General features: G+C 39.0%; 1 protein-coding gene across 3 annotated transcripts in view; it reads left to right on the plus strand.

The window, feature by feature from the left end:
• LOC119784664 (ephrin-A2-like) overlaps window positions 1-18624 on the plus strand; it is a 122282-nt gene that overhangs the window by 91230 nt on the left and 12428 nt on the right. For 2 of the 3 annotated variants that reach the window (XM_038286844.1, XM_038286856.1), the window contains exon 2: window positions 17707-17999. In XM_038286844.1, coding sequence (XP_038142772.1) covers window positions 17707-17999 — 293 coding nt within the window. Of the gene's footprint in view, window positions 1-10391; window positions 10589-17706; window positions 18000-18624 lie in introns of those variants that run through there. The other variant, XM_038286849.1, reaches the window with a different exon arrangement.

An 18624-nucleotide genomic window follows, 5' to 3' on the forward strand; every position in this document is an offset into this window, starting at 1 on the left:
TGAGCCATCTTTTTTATTACTTGGCAGATTTCTGCATTTTAAGTTAATTTAGGCGTCAATAAACTGTTTCAGAGGACTGATCATAGCGATCTGTGTCATCAGCGCTGTGTCTCTCCCCCTGACGCGCGTCGAGCAGCAAAAATTAAATTGTTCCATCTCGAGCAGCAGCAGCAGGACCTTTTGCGGCGCCTTGACGAGCGTCAACCATTGACTTTGCATGTAAACTCGCTGCTTCTGTCGCGCCTGCTGCGGCCGGTGTGAACGCAACATAAGGTGACAGCGGGCCGTTGTAACAGCAAATCTCATAATGCTTTGTGAGGAAAGCTCTCCTCACAAAGCATTATGGGATATATCCGCTTGGCTAGTGACCATGGATAATCGCTACTTTTCAAGTTGCATTGTGGGAAATTTGGAGTCCAATACTTTTTCATCCACCAGGTGTTTGGACACTAATTTAAAATGGCGTAACCACTATATAGTTTCCTATATAGTGGTTAGGGCATACATTCGGACACATCCTAAAAGCTATCCATCATGAACTCTACATCCAATTTTCTACAAAATTATTCTGTCTCTAATATTTAAGTCTGAGCTCAACAGGTATGCCCTTCAAGCGAACTCGCCTCTGTGTAGATCTTAACACACAATGATGGGGAGTATCTATTTTATTAATTTCTTTCACACATAATGTCATCAGTATCAAGACTAACTGCAGGGTTTGTTAGCAGTATATACAGATTTTTTTTTGTTTGGGGATCATATCACAGAACTTACTGATTGCGACTACATGGGACATACTTAGCACATACTTTCCCTGAGCTTTCCAGATGACTTATTCGTTACTTTCTAATAAATTAACCTATAACTTCCACAAGATTATCAGAAAAGTGGCTATAAAGTTCTTGAAAGTAGCAGATGCGTCCTGAGCATTTGTTAGCAACAGTACCATAGAAGTTACTAAGAGTACAATCAAATGTGAAAAGTAATCCAGAAAGTTTTAGAAAGGGATCTCTGGGTTCTAGGAAGGTAAAGCCTCCTGAGGTTTAAGGTAACTTTAAAGCTGGATCTTTTGAGACAGACCTACCTAAATATAATATCTCCCATAATGATCCACAAATGTTGAATGTGGTAACAAGAATCTTTTGATTTGAATCCTCGTTTCAAACTGAGCCAGTTTCAGAGTCAACATTTATACCTGAAAAAAGCTGAGTGTCTGCCAATAAATTAGTTCTGACAGGCTGAAACGATAAAACTTCAAAATTCCTAGACTGAACTAATAATGCCTCAAGTACATTTCTTAAAAGAGGACTACATTTACAAATGTAAGACAAATAAAATCTAGGGCTGGGCAAAGTGACCAAAAGCTGAAATGGTTCAAAATGTTTAGCAAGTCTACTAGCTTAAAATATGCAGGACTTCTGACAGAAGTATAAAACTGAAACTACAGGTTTATAGATTTGTCATACAAGTACTTTGAAAAGTACATAGAAATAGTTTTACATTTGCGAACCCTGTGAATACATGTATTTAGTTAAGGTGTCCCTGTCCAGCCTAATTTTTTTCTCTAAAAGAGGGAAGTGGGCTTTTAGATTTTTGGTTTAACTGACCCGTCAGTCAAGCAAAATGACTTTTTAATGAAATTATCCATTTATATATCAAGAAGACTGTTTTCTTGGATACTTTTCTGTCTTCTTCTGTTGTGATAGTTGATGAATCAATTACTCTCCGTCTCTATCACGCCTTTGTCAATTGAAATATTTGTTTCCAGCATTTTCAACAAAGAAACATGTTTCCTGTCACCGGCCCACATGTTCTGTGTGAGAACTTTTCTTGTTTGTTTGAATTTTACCGGCTCTCGACCCTCCTCTCCTTCACTGTGTGCTTTCCACTAAAAAAAGACCTGATTGACAGGAGTAAAGATAATAGAGAGCCAGGCGGGGTCCAGGGCCAACAGGGGCCACCTGACCCACATGACAGACGGGATGGGGGGATTCTCATGGGTGTGTGTTAGTATCTGACAGGCTTCACCTCTCAGATCAAGAAACACAAAGCAGCAGCAGTAGCCTCTCATTGTTTTTATTGTCCCAGACTGAGGGGAGGAGACAGATGGGGGAGGAGCAGGGTCAACAAGAGAGGAACCCCCCCCCCCCCCCCCCCCCTTACTTCTTTGGAGATGCCTCAGAGGTCCGTGCCACTGTCCGTATGGCAGCTTGCTGAGCTTTCACCTCAAACGCCAGGACTTGAGAGGAAACTCCAGAGTTGAGCTGGAAATCAGCTTCTTCTCTGATTTAAACATGACATTTAAATCACAAAGTATTCTTTGAGCACAACTAGATCAGTGTAAAAGCTGGCCACACTGTAGGCTCTGTGTTTTATTCATACACACACTCAGATGCCTGGTTTGGAGTTCACCATGGGTCGCCGTGGTAACAACAGCCAAGAGCCTGGTGTCACGTTACAGTCAACATGTGGCTGCTGCTGTGTTACATGTTCAGTTAACATGAGCCGACGTTTTTGGAATATTACAGCAGTAAGTAATCCTTCAACTGCAAGCGCCCGGTCAGTGATACTGCTGTAGGCGTACCTCCTGCTGCTGCACCAAGAGTCCATGAAAGTCTCACAAAGGGAAATTTAACCCTTTTTAAATTGCATCCACTCTGTACCACTCTGTACTCTTGTGATTCAGAAATGCAGAGAACCCACATAAATGTGAAGGTTTGGTTGAATGTGTTAAAGGAGGCATCAACTAGATTCAGGAGAATCAAGGTGGTTTTTATCCCGATCCTTAAGCAAAACACACTAGATCTTACAATCCAGTTACTACCCAGTGCACATGTGTTTTGTAGATTTACGGACTGCTTTGGTTCATGTCTGCCAAGGTATTTCCGTTTGAGGTCGTTGTGAGCATGTCGGGTGATGGAAAGGCTTTGTGTGAATTTTCAAAAGATGCTAAACCAAAACAAAGAGCTTTGTCTGCATCCCTTGGTACAAGTATTGCTCCTAGTGCAGGTTAGACTCTGTCTGGAGTTTCATACTCAATATTCATCCATTATAAATATGATGCATAACCCAGGTAACTTCAGGTTCCCCGGTTAACAAAAAACTGTGTAACACTGATGCTTTTTGCATGTTAGAAATATTCTGAAGTTTACTCCATACATAAAAATCAATCAATGCATTATTTTCATCTTCAGCTTGTTAAAATGACTCATGAAATCTCTCTCTTCCTCATGAGGACTTCGCCTTCTATCATGGAGTCCCTGCTCTGGATCAGGCTCTCTGTGCCGACCTACATGTAGCTGTAGCCCCTCCTCTTTTGTGATCTGCGAGAACCTTGAGGTTATCTGAAAATCTCAGACCTTGCTGTGCTTGAAAATTACTTTCCTTAATTAAATAGACAAGGTTGGTGAAGTTGTATGCTCCAAGAAACCAATTTAATTCATTAATGCCAACACTAGTCATGTCAGTTGCAGATGGATCCTTTATCGGTGGCCAAATAAAACATGATACCCAAATAGTCCCCACAGGAAATAAGCTAACTGGTTATCCACTCTGACAGAATATACATTGTTCTTCTTAAATCTGAGGAAGCTTAGATCTCATTAGGATGGTATGCCTTTGAGAGGCTGAAAAATGTCTCCCACTGTGGGTGGAAAAACACCCTCTGATCTCCCATCTATCAATAGATGATACAAGTTTTCCAATCAAAAAAAGCCCTGAATTTCTAAAGGAAGTGAATGTAAATGGGTTGACACTCCTGATAGTGTCTAGGTAATGTTTGGAAACGTTAAAGTTTAATGCTCCGTATTGAAATTCAGACCAGAACAGTTCAAATTCATCCTACATAGCAAGGAGCCCTTTATACAACCAACACAGGACCCAAAGTGCAGTGCAGCTTAATAAGTTATAATTAGTGTTAGCTAATTATTTAAGTGCAACATATTCAGGCCCTGTAATATATTTTGTAACACTGTTTTAATTCAGATTAATAAATGTTGGAGATAAAATGGTTGTAAGCTTGTTAAATCACTGAGAAACTATTAGTTGCTTCTTTGCCAAAGCCCCAGACATCGCCCAAAATCGACTTTTTAATGTAATCTTTTACCTGAAGCTGGTCTCTATTTTCTGGAGTATATGTTTGCTTTCAACCCTAAATAAGAAACAAATTAAGATTTATTCATTATGTTTGTTGAATTTATATAATTACTGCAGCATTGCATATTTCCTTATATACTGCAACCCTATATGAACTGTAATCAATCCTAATCTGCTCCCAAAAGGTGTTTTTGTTGGTTTAGCTCATGTCCTGACCCTAGCATCTCTTCTGCTTTGGTGGAAACGAGCAGCATCAGCTGTTTAAACAAAGATGTCAAGTTTGAACTGTTATTTCATCTCCCCTCGGTTTGCTTGGGTTTTGATTTGGCAACATCGTGTGAGGCAAGGGTGAAGGTTTCTCCTTACATAAGCCCCGTGTGTGTTCAGCTGGTAGGATCAGGTGTTCGCACAGCAAATCAGATAGTTTTGTCTCGCAGCTTGTAACTTCTTGTCTGAACCAGAAGGAAACAGTGTTGCTATTGTAGGCGAGCCTGTCGGTACAGAGTCACATTACATTAACACACAATGGAAAACAGAGTATCTCAAGAGGGCATCGATCATGTGACTGCAGGGCAGAAATAATAAAGCTGCTCTCTCCGGCCGCTGTGGGAAAATCCTTCTCCATCATTAACTCTAATTCAATAACTGCAGAAATGTGGTGGCATGATGTCATACGTCAGTGCTCAGATGTTATGAGGACACTTTCGAGAAGTTGCACTAAGAACATTTTTTTCTTTTTTTGCATTTTGCTCTACAGAAATTTAACCTGGGTCCCGATCTGATCTACAAGTTGTTTTTTTCTTTATATTTTATTTAATGCAGATCAAGTGTATTCTGAATGAATAAAAAAATGTAAATGGTCCACTAGGATCAAGTCTGCTCACTGCAGCTTGATTCTGAGGAGCTGGTGGTGGACGGCTGCAAGAACAGACCCACCACACTGACACCACTGGACAACCAGGGAACTGATGTTGAAATAGTGCAGTCTTTTTTCATCACAAAGAAGAGTCCTTCATAAAGTGAAGATGATTATGGACTGCAGTGAGTATTCTCTTTAGAAGATTTTTCAGTCAGAGGCTTCCCCAGATCCGGTGCAAGACAGACCGATACAGAAGATCCTTCTTGGCTTCAACTTCTACAACAACTCAACAATAAAACAAACAAAAAATACCCTATGAGTTACTGCAATATTTAATTTTTCTTTGGGATATATACATTATTTTTGAATTTAATTTGAATTTAATTTTAACCCTGGGTTGTGCTTGAATTCAGTGGCTGCGTCCTCAGAAGGCCAGATTCGTAAACTGATTAGATCTTAACGCGGCGCCTAGTCCTTTGTATGCGTCCGACAAATGCAGCCTTCTTTTTGCCTGTTTTGAAGGATGGGTTCGGTGTATCCTTCATAGTCTTGGGTATCACGTGATTCATTGCGAGTCCAAGCAAGCCGGCTGTCCGTGCTCAGAGGAAAAAGTGTAATGGGATGAACAGTTGTGAATATTGTAAGTGCAGTTTAATGTAATGCAAGTATGTGAATAGTTTTGTCTTGAATTAATAAAAATAGTTCATTTAAATGGTTAGTGAGTCAGATATGTGGTGAGTAATGTTTGGTTTAGCGAAACGTTTTATCTGTCCCAATGCAAATGGCTGACATTTAAACACAGATTTCAATACCTGTGCAGTGTGGGGACTAAGAATCTGAAATCAGTGACGACTCTACTGCTGCTGAAGCTCCTCAAAAATGTATTTAGCACACAAAACAGTAGTGAGAAGTTCGGCATCCAATCTTTGCCTGCTTTCTTCGTCATCTGTGAGGCTAGGCGACAAAGCTTACACTGCGAGGGGTCAATGACAGGTGGAGAAGGCTGGACCTGTTGGAGTCTTTAGACCAACTCTTCCTGCCTCCTCATTTCCAGGGCCGTTTAAAGACCCTGTCCAGGTATTCTAGATCCTGCTGGGCAGCAGCCACTGGAACAGAACACATCCCTGGTCCTCAAGACACACAACCCTGCAGTTTATATACTTCCTGAATTTCACACACCTGGTATCAGTGGATAGTGATTAACAGACTTTGCTGACCTGCACTAATTTAAATCAGGTGTTTTTGTTGTTGAAGCATAGAAACATGCAACCAAAAGTACTGTAAGGAACAGAGTTGAAAAACACTCAAATGGTGGACTTTTATCTGGGTTTTCAGCTGAACAAAAAAAAAAACTGGACTGCAGTATCAGCACCGGTGCTCTATACAGGGAGAGTAAGAGAAAACTGTACTCCAGTCGGCCTCAGCAGAAGGCCCGTCATACTGGGCCTGTTTCTTCTGGAGGGTTCTTTTTTTTTTTTTTCTCATGTAAATTTTATTGAGTTTTTTGTTTTGTAAAACATACAACAGATATTTTATGCCACACCGACCTTTACAAATTTACTTTACCGTTAGCCAGTTGAGAAAGACAGACCATGTACTATCATACTGATGCATTTTACCTAGAAGACTGTATGTCACTTTCTCATAAGAAGCCAGTTTAACCATAGTCGTCAGCCATTCATAATAAGGAGGAGGGTCTTCTGGAGGTTTCTTCCTGTTAAAGGAAGGTTTTCCTCTCCATTGTTGCAGCATGCATACTTTGTGTGAGTGATTGCTGTTTAATCATTGACACAGTTTGAGCAAAAATCTACTATCCTTTCATATTCATCCAGAAGGAGAGTAGCTTGCAAAGTGAATTAATGGATTCAATCAGCTGGTTTTCCTTAGATGGAACACCTTTAAACAATCTCACTGGGTAATATGATTACATTCTCTCTAAAGGGGCTTGAGATGGCATGTGCTACAAAATTGTTGCTATATAGATAAACTGAAGTGAACTCAATTGAGGAGGAGACTGTTTCTTCATCACTGTAAGAAAGCTGCTAAATAAGCTTATCATAAGGAGAATTATTGCAGGAGGGAATTAAATGGAATAGAGTAAAAGTAACATCACTGTTGGATATTTGCTCCTTCCTCCCACATGCATAGAGTTGTTGCAGAGCTGAAGAGGTGCTTCACCGGAAAACTGCTGAACCTTAGGTGTACAAAGTATCATTGCCATAGTTCCTTCCTTCCAGCAGCTTTTAGATTGTATAACCATAACTGCTCTTAATAAGTTAGTTACATCTCTACTACTTTTCTGTTTTTATTGTAAATATATTGCTGATTTATGCACTTTTTTATCAAATTTGTTTTATTTATTTTTAGACGGAGATGTCGTTTGCTCTTAGTCCTTTCTGATAACCGTAAAGTATTTTCTTCTTTTGTTTAAAATGTTTCTCTTTTTATTTAAACAAGTGAATTAAAAATCGGCAAACAGAAAAGAAAGTAAACCAAAACAGTGTTTTAAAAAAAAAAAAAAAAAAACTTTTTTTCTGGTTGTTATCTTTAGTTTTTTTTAACTGATGGCCAAAATTCTGGAATATAAGTGGCAAAAACTTCTTGAGATTTCATTTAACCAAGCAAAATCTTTCTGATTGGAACAGAAAAGATGTTTTCTGAGAGAGATAATTTCTAGCAAAGACTTATTGCATTTTAATAATGGGAGATCTCATTGTACCAAACCAATGATCCATTTTTGGCCACAAATGCTCATTTAATCCCACAACCCACTACTGTTCCCATAAGTAATCCAGATCCTGTGAAGAAGTGAATTGTGCCCCCGTTTATATTCCCAGATGTAGTGACCTAACAACAAATTAGTGCACTCCCATCAATTTCGACAGGAGCGACTTTTCTCTCTTTGTTACATTATCATTGGTGTCCTGGTTGATTTTGGTGCCACTTTAGGTCCCAAAGTCATTTAGTTTGGATTTCCAATCTTTTGCCTTGAACCACTGAAAGATATGATTGCCCTCCAGGGTCAAGAGCAATTTAAAAGAAATGTAGTCACATTTAACCCCGACCTAGTTACCTCCTGCACGAAACCATGTTGTAAAGGGTTCAAAGCTGGAAATTAACCAAAGAAATCAGCACAACTTTAAAGATATAAGTTGAAAACATGTTGAAAGTTGTCCTTTAAAAGGAGTTAGTTATTACTTAAGTTATTGTTTTCTAAAGTTGTAAGTAATCCTTACTGAGCTGTTCTGGTTTTGTACTTTGGCATCATGCAGATTCGCTTGGTTTTTGTACACTCCTGGTTCATCCTAAAAATGGTCAAAGCCTTGTTGTGCTTTGGTTGGGCATCGCCTTTATTAGATCCATCGTTTTGGTCAAAATGCGCAGCGAATGGTCACTCTGCTTAAATCCAGCCCCTTAAGTTCAGACCACCTGAGCAGAATAAACCCTGTTGTTTACCCTTTGGTCCCCATTAACACTGTTGATTCTGGCAGAACGGGTTGGGTCATTAATCTGTCAGCAGAGGGTCTCTTCTGCACAGTTTGGAGAGCTTTTGTTATCTCCGCTCTGTCAGGAATGCTGATAAATGACCTTGACCCGGCCCCATCCACTCAGGACCTGGATCTAATCCACCTGACCTTCAGAGACCGGCCCAGATTAAATCATAAATCACACTGAGGGGGGCTCACAGGTCTGACATCATAGGAGTAAAAAGAAATTAAATCGATCTTGAATGATGTAAGAGCAGAGGATGCATGCTGCTACTGCAGGGAAATGCTTCAAAAATAAATTAGGAGAATTGTTGGAAAATACCTGGAAGATAAACAGGAGGAAGGAGGGAGTCCTCCTCCCCTGTGCAGGGGCTGTTCATTTGCTTGGATTTGGTTGGGTTCTGTATTCTTTATTTAAAGGCCTCTGCACACCTCTCACATTGAATTTCAGGCTTTTCCAGACTCCAACTTTCATATTTCTCATGTAATATGTAATGCATACCAGCATCTTCTGGTCGTAAATTGATGGTATTTCTAAGTCGTCAGGATTCAAACATGGAATATAGAAAAACCAGAGAGCAGCATGAAAAGGACAGATGGATTAACATATGATTTTTAAAGATGGGATACTGTCTGAATCTTGAATATAAAAAGGTTTCCATTCTTCCTCTTATCGAGATTTACTTCAGAGCTGAGAAATATTTAACTTAAAGTCCAGACTGCTTCGTAGTGCTGAGATTTTTCAGTACTGGTCTGGTCCAGATTTCCTCCGTGTTTCTGTGATAGGATATTATTTGGATTTATAGCTCAGGTTTGTCTGGTAATTTTTCTCATATCTATTCAGAATGTGCTATAAGAATTTTGGTAATCGTACCCTGAGTCTGGCCCAGAGTTCCTTGAGGTCTGCAGTTTGCTTTCCCTCTGATGTTTTTATTTAAATCAGTGTTCAAATGATCTCCTTCTAAACTTCTGGTCTTCTTTGACATTTCCATTTTATTTTATGCAGTTGCATCTTGTTTCATTTTTTCTGGTTTCCAACTTCCATGGGCAGCTCTAAAAGGGTGTGAAAAGGGGCCTGTGCCCCTGTATAGCTGGTCCTGGCCCCTGTCATGGCCCATTTCCTGAAGTACCTATATTGTGCCAGCACTGGCATGGAAACCATATCTCCCTGAATCTATTTGATTTTTTTATTTGTATTTTTTTTTACTTTTATTCAGCCTGATTGAGATAAGATCAGAGCTTTTATCTGTTAGGTCACGGGTACTCAACATGCAGCTTCAGAGCAACAATGCCTTTTTTTTTTTCTTTTTTTGCTTCATTATTTGGCTCATCAACATGCATTTGGTCTAGAACTTCCACTTCAAACCTCCCTGATGTTAGATTTTTGCTCCAGTAAATATATATATATGTACATATATATGTGTATATATATATATATATATATATATATATATATATATATATATATATATATATATATATATATATATATATATATATATATATATATATATATATATATATATATATAATATATATATATAATATATATATAATATTTTCTTCTGTTTGAGCTCCAGTTTACTCTGTACATCCTGGTATTTTAAGTTTTCTGTGGGCCACAATTTTCTCTGCTGTTTGTCCTGATTTGACCCTTTGTTTTCTAGTGTTTTTTACTGGTTCTTGTTCCCCTTTTGCTATCCCCATCTCCGGTTTGAAACTTAATTTCCTGACTCCTCCGTCAGTCTTTCAATCAATTAATCACCCAATCTTTGGTCCTCTGAAGACGATGCTAATGCTGATGGAGGTGGTGACCCTGGTCACCCAGCTGAGACGGACAGAGAGCCTCGGTCCATTAGAGTGATGAGTAATGATGCGAGAAACGAGGGGACAGAGTTCAGTGAACGCATCGCCTCCCCTCCGAGCTGTTAGCGTCACCCGATCCTTCAGCTAACCGAGTTAGCATGCACTTTGCTAATGGTGTTAGAAAAGACAAAGAGGGCGAGGCGGAGGAGAGAAGCATCTCTCTGTCCTCTCTCATCATCGGGATCGTTTTCATTCTGCAGGATGTTTCTTCTTTGATGCTGCAGCTGCTCTCATCCACCAACCCCAAACTCAATCAGGAGAGCACTGATGCTGCGTTCAGGTCAGATGGGAATAATCAAAGCTGCGCTTCAGTAGCGAGGAACCACTGAAGTCAAAGTGTTTTCGATGATGATGTGGTTTTAAGGGCACCATTTGTGTTGTGAAATAACTACTTTGAGAATTTTTGACGGTAGGGAACTTCTAGGAAATAGATTATGTTTTTAATTTAAAACGTTCAACCGAAAACCTAGAACTGTTGTGCAGATTTCCTAATATTTTCATGTGAAGACAATCAGTCTTCCTTTTTTTCTTTTAAACTTTGGCTTTGTGTCATATTCAGTTGGAGGATGTCTCTTTAGAAATTATAGTCTTTCATAACTTTATATTCAGTTACATTTTCTGCTGCTTTTCAACTAACATGAAGTTTTAAATTATGTGAACACAGATTCGAGGAGTCTGGATGGTTGTTAGAAGAGCCGTAAAACTTAAAGTTTCTGTATTTATCAGCACAATCAAAGTAATTTATTTGGAGTTTAATTTAATGCCGATTTACACTAATTGGTTTCATTACTGGTCTCCTGCCCCCATGTCAAAATGTGTAAGTCCAACTCTTCATTTTTCTTTTCGTTGATGCTTGAGCTGAATCTGAAACAAGCTGTGATTAACCAACTCGGATCCGCTAATCAGGAACGCCAAAAACAAACCAAATCAGCCTGAGCAAACCTCATTACGAAAATTTAAATTGGCCCGGTTAATTGGACAGCCCTCCATTCTGACGCCCCCACCCCCAGTGCTGCTTCTTTGAACACTTTAGCTGCGTTGTTGTATTTCTGAATGCCGTGAATATTTAAAGAGACATGAAGTTTGATTAGTTTGCTTTGTTGTGATCAGTTGTTGCATCTCTGTGTAAGAAAATCTGTGTTTTTCTGTTAAATTATGCAAATGATATATAAATGATGCAGCGGAGCAGCTGTGAGGAGAAATCATCAAGAAAAAAAAGCACTTCAGAGTTCAAACTTTCTCTGTGGTTGATCCTCTAGATTCTACATTTTTTTTAAATGGTGATTTTAAACTTTTTTCAATGAAAACAATCTTTCTGCTTGAAATTGCAAATAATTACCTTTAACCTAGCCATTTCCTGCAGTCCAAGCTTAATTATTTTGACCATGTTGAAATTAGTTTGCATCCAAATCAGACTTGAACAACTCCTGCTGGGCCAGAACCACAAACTCTCTTAAGCCGGGCATACACTGTGCGATTTTTTTCAATCGTTGCACGCAGCTACAGCTCACACTGTACGACGAAACCGCAGGGTTTCGTCGTACAGTGTGAGTTCACAGCTGACAATGTATTTTCCCACACTGTGCGACCCGACGCTCTGATGCGATATACCTGCTCACGCTGTACGTCTAAAAACTTCGTCGGACTCAGCTCCGCAGTGAGATGGCGCCACTCGGATTCGTCTATCTGGAAGCCAAACGAGTAGAAGAGGAATATGAAGCTCACTAGAGTGAAATGCGCTGCCTTGGCAATTTGCGCAAGGCAACAATTTGTGCTGAAAGCCCTAAAAAGAAAAGACGACAATGTATTTGGAAAAAGACATGGCTGAGCAAACATGGCTATTATGATCTGTACATTTTACAGTCAGATCTCTATTTCACTCATTGCACCCCCGCCATGCTTCTGTGTTTTTATCTGAGAGGAAGAAGAAGAAGAATACTTGTTTGCCTACTGAGCAATTTGGCAAAGACTGAACGACTGATTTTCAAACATGTTTGATTTTACCCCAACCTTACGATTCCTGATCAGGAGGTGGTCGTGAGAGGCTGACCTCCCCTCTTTACCTCCTGTACACTACAGGACACACAAGGCGAGATCAAGCTGAAAGTGAGCCCGGTCAGAAAGTTCTCGCATGACTGGAAAGTCGCCCCAAAAAGGGCAAAAAATCACAGCGTAAGCCCGGCTTTAGAGGTGTTACCCATAAGATCCTCATTTGAGCAGAGGCCCATTTCACAAAGCAGGTTTACTGAAAACTCTTACGTTTTTTAAACCTGAAATCAGGGATCCTCAGAGTTTTTTGTTTCATGAAGAGAGATTACTCAACCTCCGTTTCTGGTATCATAGTTACATTCTCTCCAGAGATGACCTGTTCAGGTTCAGTTTTTCCCTGAATAAACTTGGTGTCCTTTATCTCTGCTTTTCTTAAAGCCAACCATGTTCTTCTGTCATTATTTAATCTGCAGAGATTTGTTGTAGATTTGTGCGAACACTAAAAAGAAAATCAGTCATAGGTCATTAGAATCATTAGGTGTTAAAAAAACAAACATGGTGACTCATTCCACTGATAATGGCTTTTCATACTTGTTTTGCACTTGCTTAATTCAGAGTCAATCTCCTCTACTCTAGTTAATTAAAAATTAAGTAATTTGTCTCTGGGTTTATTAAAGTATTTCTGATTCTGAAGCTAGATTGATGCAGAGTTGACGATTTGAGTTCATGTTTCTTAAACCTACTTCATGAAACAGGCCTCAGATCTTTTTCTCATTTTAAAAACAAAATGTATATTTAACCTAGGAATCTGCAGTTTAGGAATTTGCTATCTATTGCTCAGAAAAAAGTGACAAGAAACCTTATTTCATATTAGGACCCTTTAGCAAAGATGCTTAAAAGGCCTTGAATTATTTTCTGATAATAGTAAAAAAAAAAACTGCTACTGGATTTATTCAGAAGGAAAATGTTCTGAATTATGGGGACTTGCTGTATCCCCCTCTTTACTTGGGGTTTATTTGCAAAAACAAAATAAAAAACTCCCTTTTCTGTAACAAGATCCGTTTTGCCTCACTGTATAGTCTTTTCTTCTTCTTTGATTGCATCATAAATATCTCCACACTAATAAATGATAAGATAAATGTACCAGTGAGGAAAAAGGTGTGGTGAAGGATTATTTTGTCAAAGTCTGAAAGAATCTGTGTGGCGTTGTAATAAATTATCAGCAACAAGGGACTGATTTAGTAAATGCAGACCAGGTGGTGTAAAACTGCCTCCTGAGAACTATCCAAACTTTCAAGCCCAAACAATAAACCACGACATCTAGAACAGACTTGAACATATTTAGGTTTCAGTTTTGGACCTGAAATCGTGTTTTCAGGCAGTTTGCGCAACAAAAGTCTGAACTTCACCACAGAACTGTAACATTTCTTGTTGAAGACTAAACTAAAGTTTAAAGTTACAGTAACAAAACACCCCCTCCCGCCGTCTGCAGGGACCCACCCGCTGTCTGGGGAGTGCTCGTTTTCCTTACCTTGAATCCCACAAGGGTGGAGTGTTGTTTCCTGCTTTGTGCTTGTGGGTTCAAGTTTTCAAGTCTTGGCCTCATTAGTTTCTGTCTTTGGTTCCTCTGGAGAGTGTAAGAGTTCATCGTGTTCAAGCAAACGGTTAAAGCATGACGACTGCGATCTGAAACAGTCATCAGCAACCAGCTGTCTGAAGAATATTTGTTGATGTATCTGTGCTGAAGTCATCAGAGAAACCTACATCTTCACAATTTTCTGTAATTTGTTTTAAACCTCATTAATCAACCAAAGTTCCTTTGGATTTGGAAGATCTGGAGTTTTTTTTTTTTGGGACTTTGGACTAAGTTCTGTCCATAATGTGTGCATGTTGTCCTTAAAAAAATGTCAAACGTGCTCTAAAAAGGGTAAAATCCTATTAAGGAAAACCTAGATCCTACATTCATCAGTGTTAAGCATTGATATAAACCAATGTTTGTGTAAAAAATGGTCTTAAGAGTGAAAAATAAACGTTAGAAATAACCGAATCCTGATTGATGATGGGATTTAAGACGGCTGCCGTTGTTTGTAGCTGTCTCGATATCAGTTTGCATCAGTGTGGCTCAGTTATTTGTTTTATTTTCTGGTGTTCCCGTCACTTGAACGGCAGAAAAAGAGTTCTTCCAAGTGAGCAAGAGCAGTTCTAAGAGGCCGCTGCCGACAGGAAGCGGGTCCAGCTGGTAGCAACGTCTCCCTTCTGTAAACACCAAAACGCTCTGATAAACGGTCCACCCTGATTAATTGGTGCCCCTCGGGGTTTGGGGGAAAACACACGCACACGAGCAGCCGATGATCAATTGTTTCCATGTGTGGCGTTTGGACCTGGAGACGGTGAACTCTGGGCGGCTGCATGCATGGGATGGATTAACCTGAACTCGGAAACACTTTTTATTGCTCTGCTTCTTTGTGCTCTTTCATGTCGTCTGCAGGCTCATGTTAGAAACATGAACTTGAGTAGCTGCTGCTGCTCTTTTTGTTCCCTAAATCTGGTCCAGAAATGTTTGAGCATGTTTTTTTTTTTTTTAATTGTCAGGAAATTGTAAAACATGAAAGCAGGTTTGCTTGGAGCAAACACAGCTTTAGGAAATGGCTAAACTTAAAATTTTTATTCAAAACATTCGATTTTTGGATCCTTTTATATATTTCATCAACAGCTTTTTTGTTTGTTTTTTAGAACTTTAAAATGTGATGGATAAAATATTAATTTCAGCTCTGAAATCATCATCTCAACCCTAAAACTGCTTTTTCAGGTGATGAATTTGAGAAAAACTAAAATCATTCAGGCTTTTTTTAAAGTAGCCGTTTGCATAAATGTTAAAGCAAAACAAATTAACTATTATTTTCCTGTTTCACTTTCTTTAATTTTTCTATGAGGGAAACTTTTTGTCTCATCAGCTCTAATGGAATGGTTTTTTTATTAACATATTGTGCTGTTATTTTTCTTTTTTTCCCCCCTTGTGCTCTGTAACAACGAATAGATTATAAAAAAAAAAAAAGTAAGCTTTATTGGATTTGTTTCCTTTTTTTTTTGTAAATATATATTCCTTTCCTGTTTTCTTTTTTTCCCATTACCTTTCCTGTCTTATGTCTTTTTTTATTTTCAAATTTTTGGGGGGTTTTCTTCTATTTTTCCCTTTTATGTCTGTTGGAAGTCACATTTATTTGAAGAAACATATTCTGCCCTTTTTCACCCTGTTGTTGGGAGGAGAAAAAGGAAAGAACTCCAATTTTAATTTGTAAAGTTAATGTTCTTCTTTAATGATGAAAGTTTTGTATTTAACGATGTCTGTCTCCTCCCATTAACAGCTACACTAAAAACACTACAGATGCATGAATAATTCAGCTGGAGAACAGATTTGCAGAAATTTTCTTAATTGGCTCTGATTGTTGATCTGCATGTCTAATGATAAAAATCAGAGAATCGAATAATCAATATGAACATTATCAAACACCAGATATTAAAAATCAGATGATTAGAGTCACATATTTTGATGCATAAATAGGAACATTTTTGTAATTTGCTAATCTTCAGTTGGATTTCAAATCTCTTCCTCCAATTTAACATCTCCTGCACTTTTTTGTCTTTTCTGTTTTTTGTTCCCCAGAATAAAATCAAAATCTGAATCAGTATCAGGCAGGAAAAAGTGTAATCAGTGTACCCTGACCTATGTCCAAGTACCAGAAACCAGCTATTTTTGCCCATATATCTCTGTTGAATACATTTAATGAAAAGTTGCACTTGAACAAATGTTAATTTAGTTCAGTTTACATTTATAATATGAACCAAGGTTATTTCTTTAAACAAATTACTGAAGACAGACCAGATTTTCATTATAGTCCTTGCTGATAAAGTTATCCGCATAGTTATACATTAGTGCTGTTTAAAGGAATTTATGGTTCTACATAATTTACATACATTAAATCCCAGGAGGAACAAAAAATCACCTGACAGGGATGGCCACAGCATTGGGCCAGTGATTGGGTTAGAGCGGTTATGGCTCCCCTGGCCCCTGCCAACCCCTGATCCTTAATCTTTTATCACTTGTAAAATGAATATTTGATCCACCTTCTGCTGTATTCTCAGTTCCTGCAGAGGATCACCAGGCAACATTTGTTGTAATAACACCAGATTGATTAATAAATGCTCTTTCTCAAGCTGTGTTTGTTAAGAATCTATACAATCCTGATCTGATCTAAGATCAACATTTATAAACATAACTACAAAGAGGACATGCATTGTTCATAACTTGTTCTAACTCTGATGCCCTCAAACTAGTTGCACAACCAGAGTCTCTTATGCTACGTTCTGACCGCACGCTGCAGAGGCAGCAGAAGCAGCTAGTTTATATGCAAAGTCTATGGTTGACAAGCATCAAGGTGCAGCAAAAGGTCCTGCAGCGCATTTTGAGCAGCAGGAGCAGCACGTCTGAGCAGCTGAGGCAGCGCCTCAAGAGCTTCTGAGCATCCGACGCATGTGATGCACTTCAGAAGCAGCAGCAGTTGGAAAAAATTTTACTTTTGCTGCTGGATGCCCCACATCAGCCAATCAGAAGCTGATCTGGGAGCTGGCAGTGAAACAGACACAGCACTGCTGATGCAGATCACTACGATTACTCCTCTGAAACAGTTTATTAACGCCTAAAATAACTTAAAATGTCGAAACCTGTAGGCAAAATATTTTCGATGTTATTATTCCGGTGCCTGCAGTTTGGATAACGTATGTGAAAAACACCTTCCAGTCGCCACGAACAGTAGCGGAAAACCGGGACCGGGCCAGAGGCTGCCGTTTAAGGGGTGTGAGCGGCTCCTACAGCGATATAATATTTGAAGGCAGGATCGTAATCTTGATGAACTGACTGCACAGATGAAGTTTTCAGGTGGACTTTCTTACTTAAAAACATATTAGAACTACTTTTGACCAACTTATCACAGCAGATATAGCAAAGCCGCTCTCTGCCACTGAACACAGGAGCAGAAGCATCTAGACACACCTTACTGGACGTCTGACCCTAATGTGTACAAATATAAAAAAATGAAGCAGCAAAAGCTTTTCGACCGGCCAGCTAGAGCAGCAAAGATGCTTCAGCTGCGTGTCAGAACTAAACTTGTACAAGTATAAAAAATGAAGCAGCACCCACGTTTTTGCTGTTTCTGCTGCATGCGGTCTGAATATAGCATTACTGATGTTGCATTTTTAAATGAAACAAACCTCAAGCTTTTGTGTTAGATAACTTAATAAACCATTGCTGATTGAAATATACAGTTCTTCAGATGATGTCTCCTTTATTTTTCTCATAAAAATTTTACTGATTCATCAAATTAAATGTGGGCCCCTTGTTTACCTCATCAGGTTCTTCCGGGGTGACTACACAGTGGAGGTGGCAATCAATGACTACCTGGACATCTACTGTCCTCACTACGAGGTGCCAGAGTCGGCCGAGCGCATGGAGCACTACGTTCTTTACATGGTGAACTACGACGGCTACATGAGCTGCAACCACTACAGGAACGGCTTTAAACGCTGGGAGTGCAACCGGCCACAGAGCCCCAACGGGCCGCTCAAGTTCTCCGAGAAGTTCCAGCTGTTCACGCCCTTCAGCCTGGGCTTCGAGTTCAGGCCGGGACATGAGTACTACTACATCTGTGAGTACTAAACGCTCTGTACTTCTATTAGAATCCATTGTAATATTCTAAATACTAAATTCTAAAATTTAGTGACTGGATAAACTACAAATGGCTCTGAATTCAGCAGCTTGTAGAACCACTACCAGCAGGAAGAACTCAGTCACCTCGGTGATTCCACAATAGTCTGTCATTTTATTTTCGTGCATCATTACCTGTTCCTTTAAAATGAGTCCATATCACCATTCTTCCTATACTGTGCTGAAAAGCTTTGTTCTTCTAATAATTGTCTATTTTGTTTATTTAGAGGGAATGTTTATAACAAATTTGTTGTTCTTTACATCAAACTTATCTTTTATTATTCCTAACACGAACGTTTTATCTTGGAGTTTTAAAAATAAGAAAAGATTTAAAGGAGTTGGGCCTGACTCGGCATAAATGCAGTTTAACAGTAAGTTTTTTTGTTTTTTTTTCTGAAGAACATACAATAAAAAATTTTATTTTTTTTTTTAACATAACACTGATGTTACGTTCAGGATGCTAACTGAGACCTTTGCAATCTGCAATAGTGAAAAAACAAAAACTCCAGAGTTCAGAGTCCTGTAAGGCCTCAGCTTGGGGAGGTTTTACTGGACTATCTGGGATT

The sequence above is a fragment of the Cyprinodon tularosa genome, unplaced genomic scaffold (assembly GCF_016077235.1).
Source record: "Cyprinodon tularosa strain WSP-4 unplaced genomic scaffold, ASM1607723v1 ctg106, whole genome shotgun sequence".
NCBI classification, from domain to species: domain Eukaryota; kingdom Metazoa; phylum Chordata; class Actinopteri; order Cyprinodontiformes; family Cyprinodontidae; genus Cyprinodon; species Cyprinodon tularosa.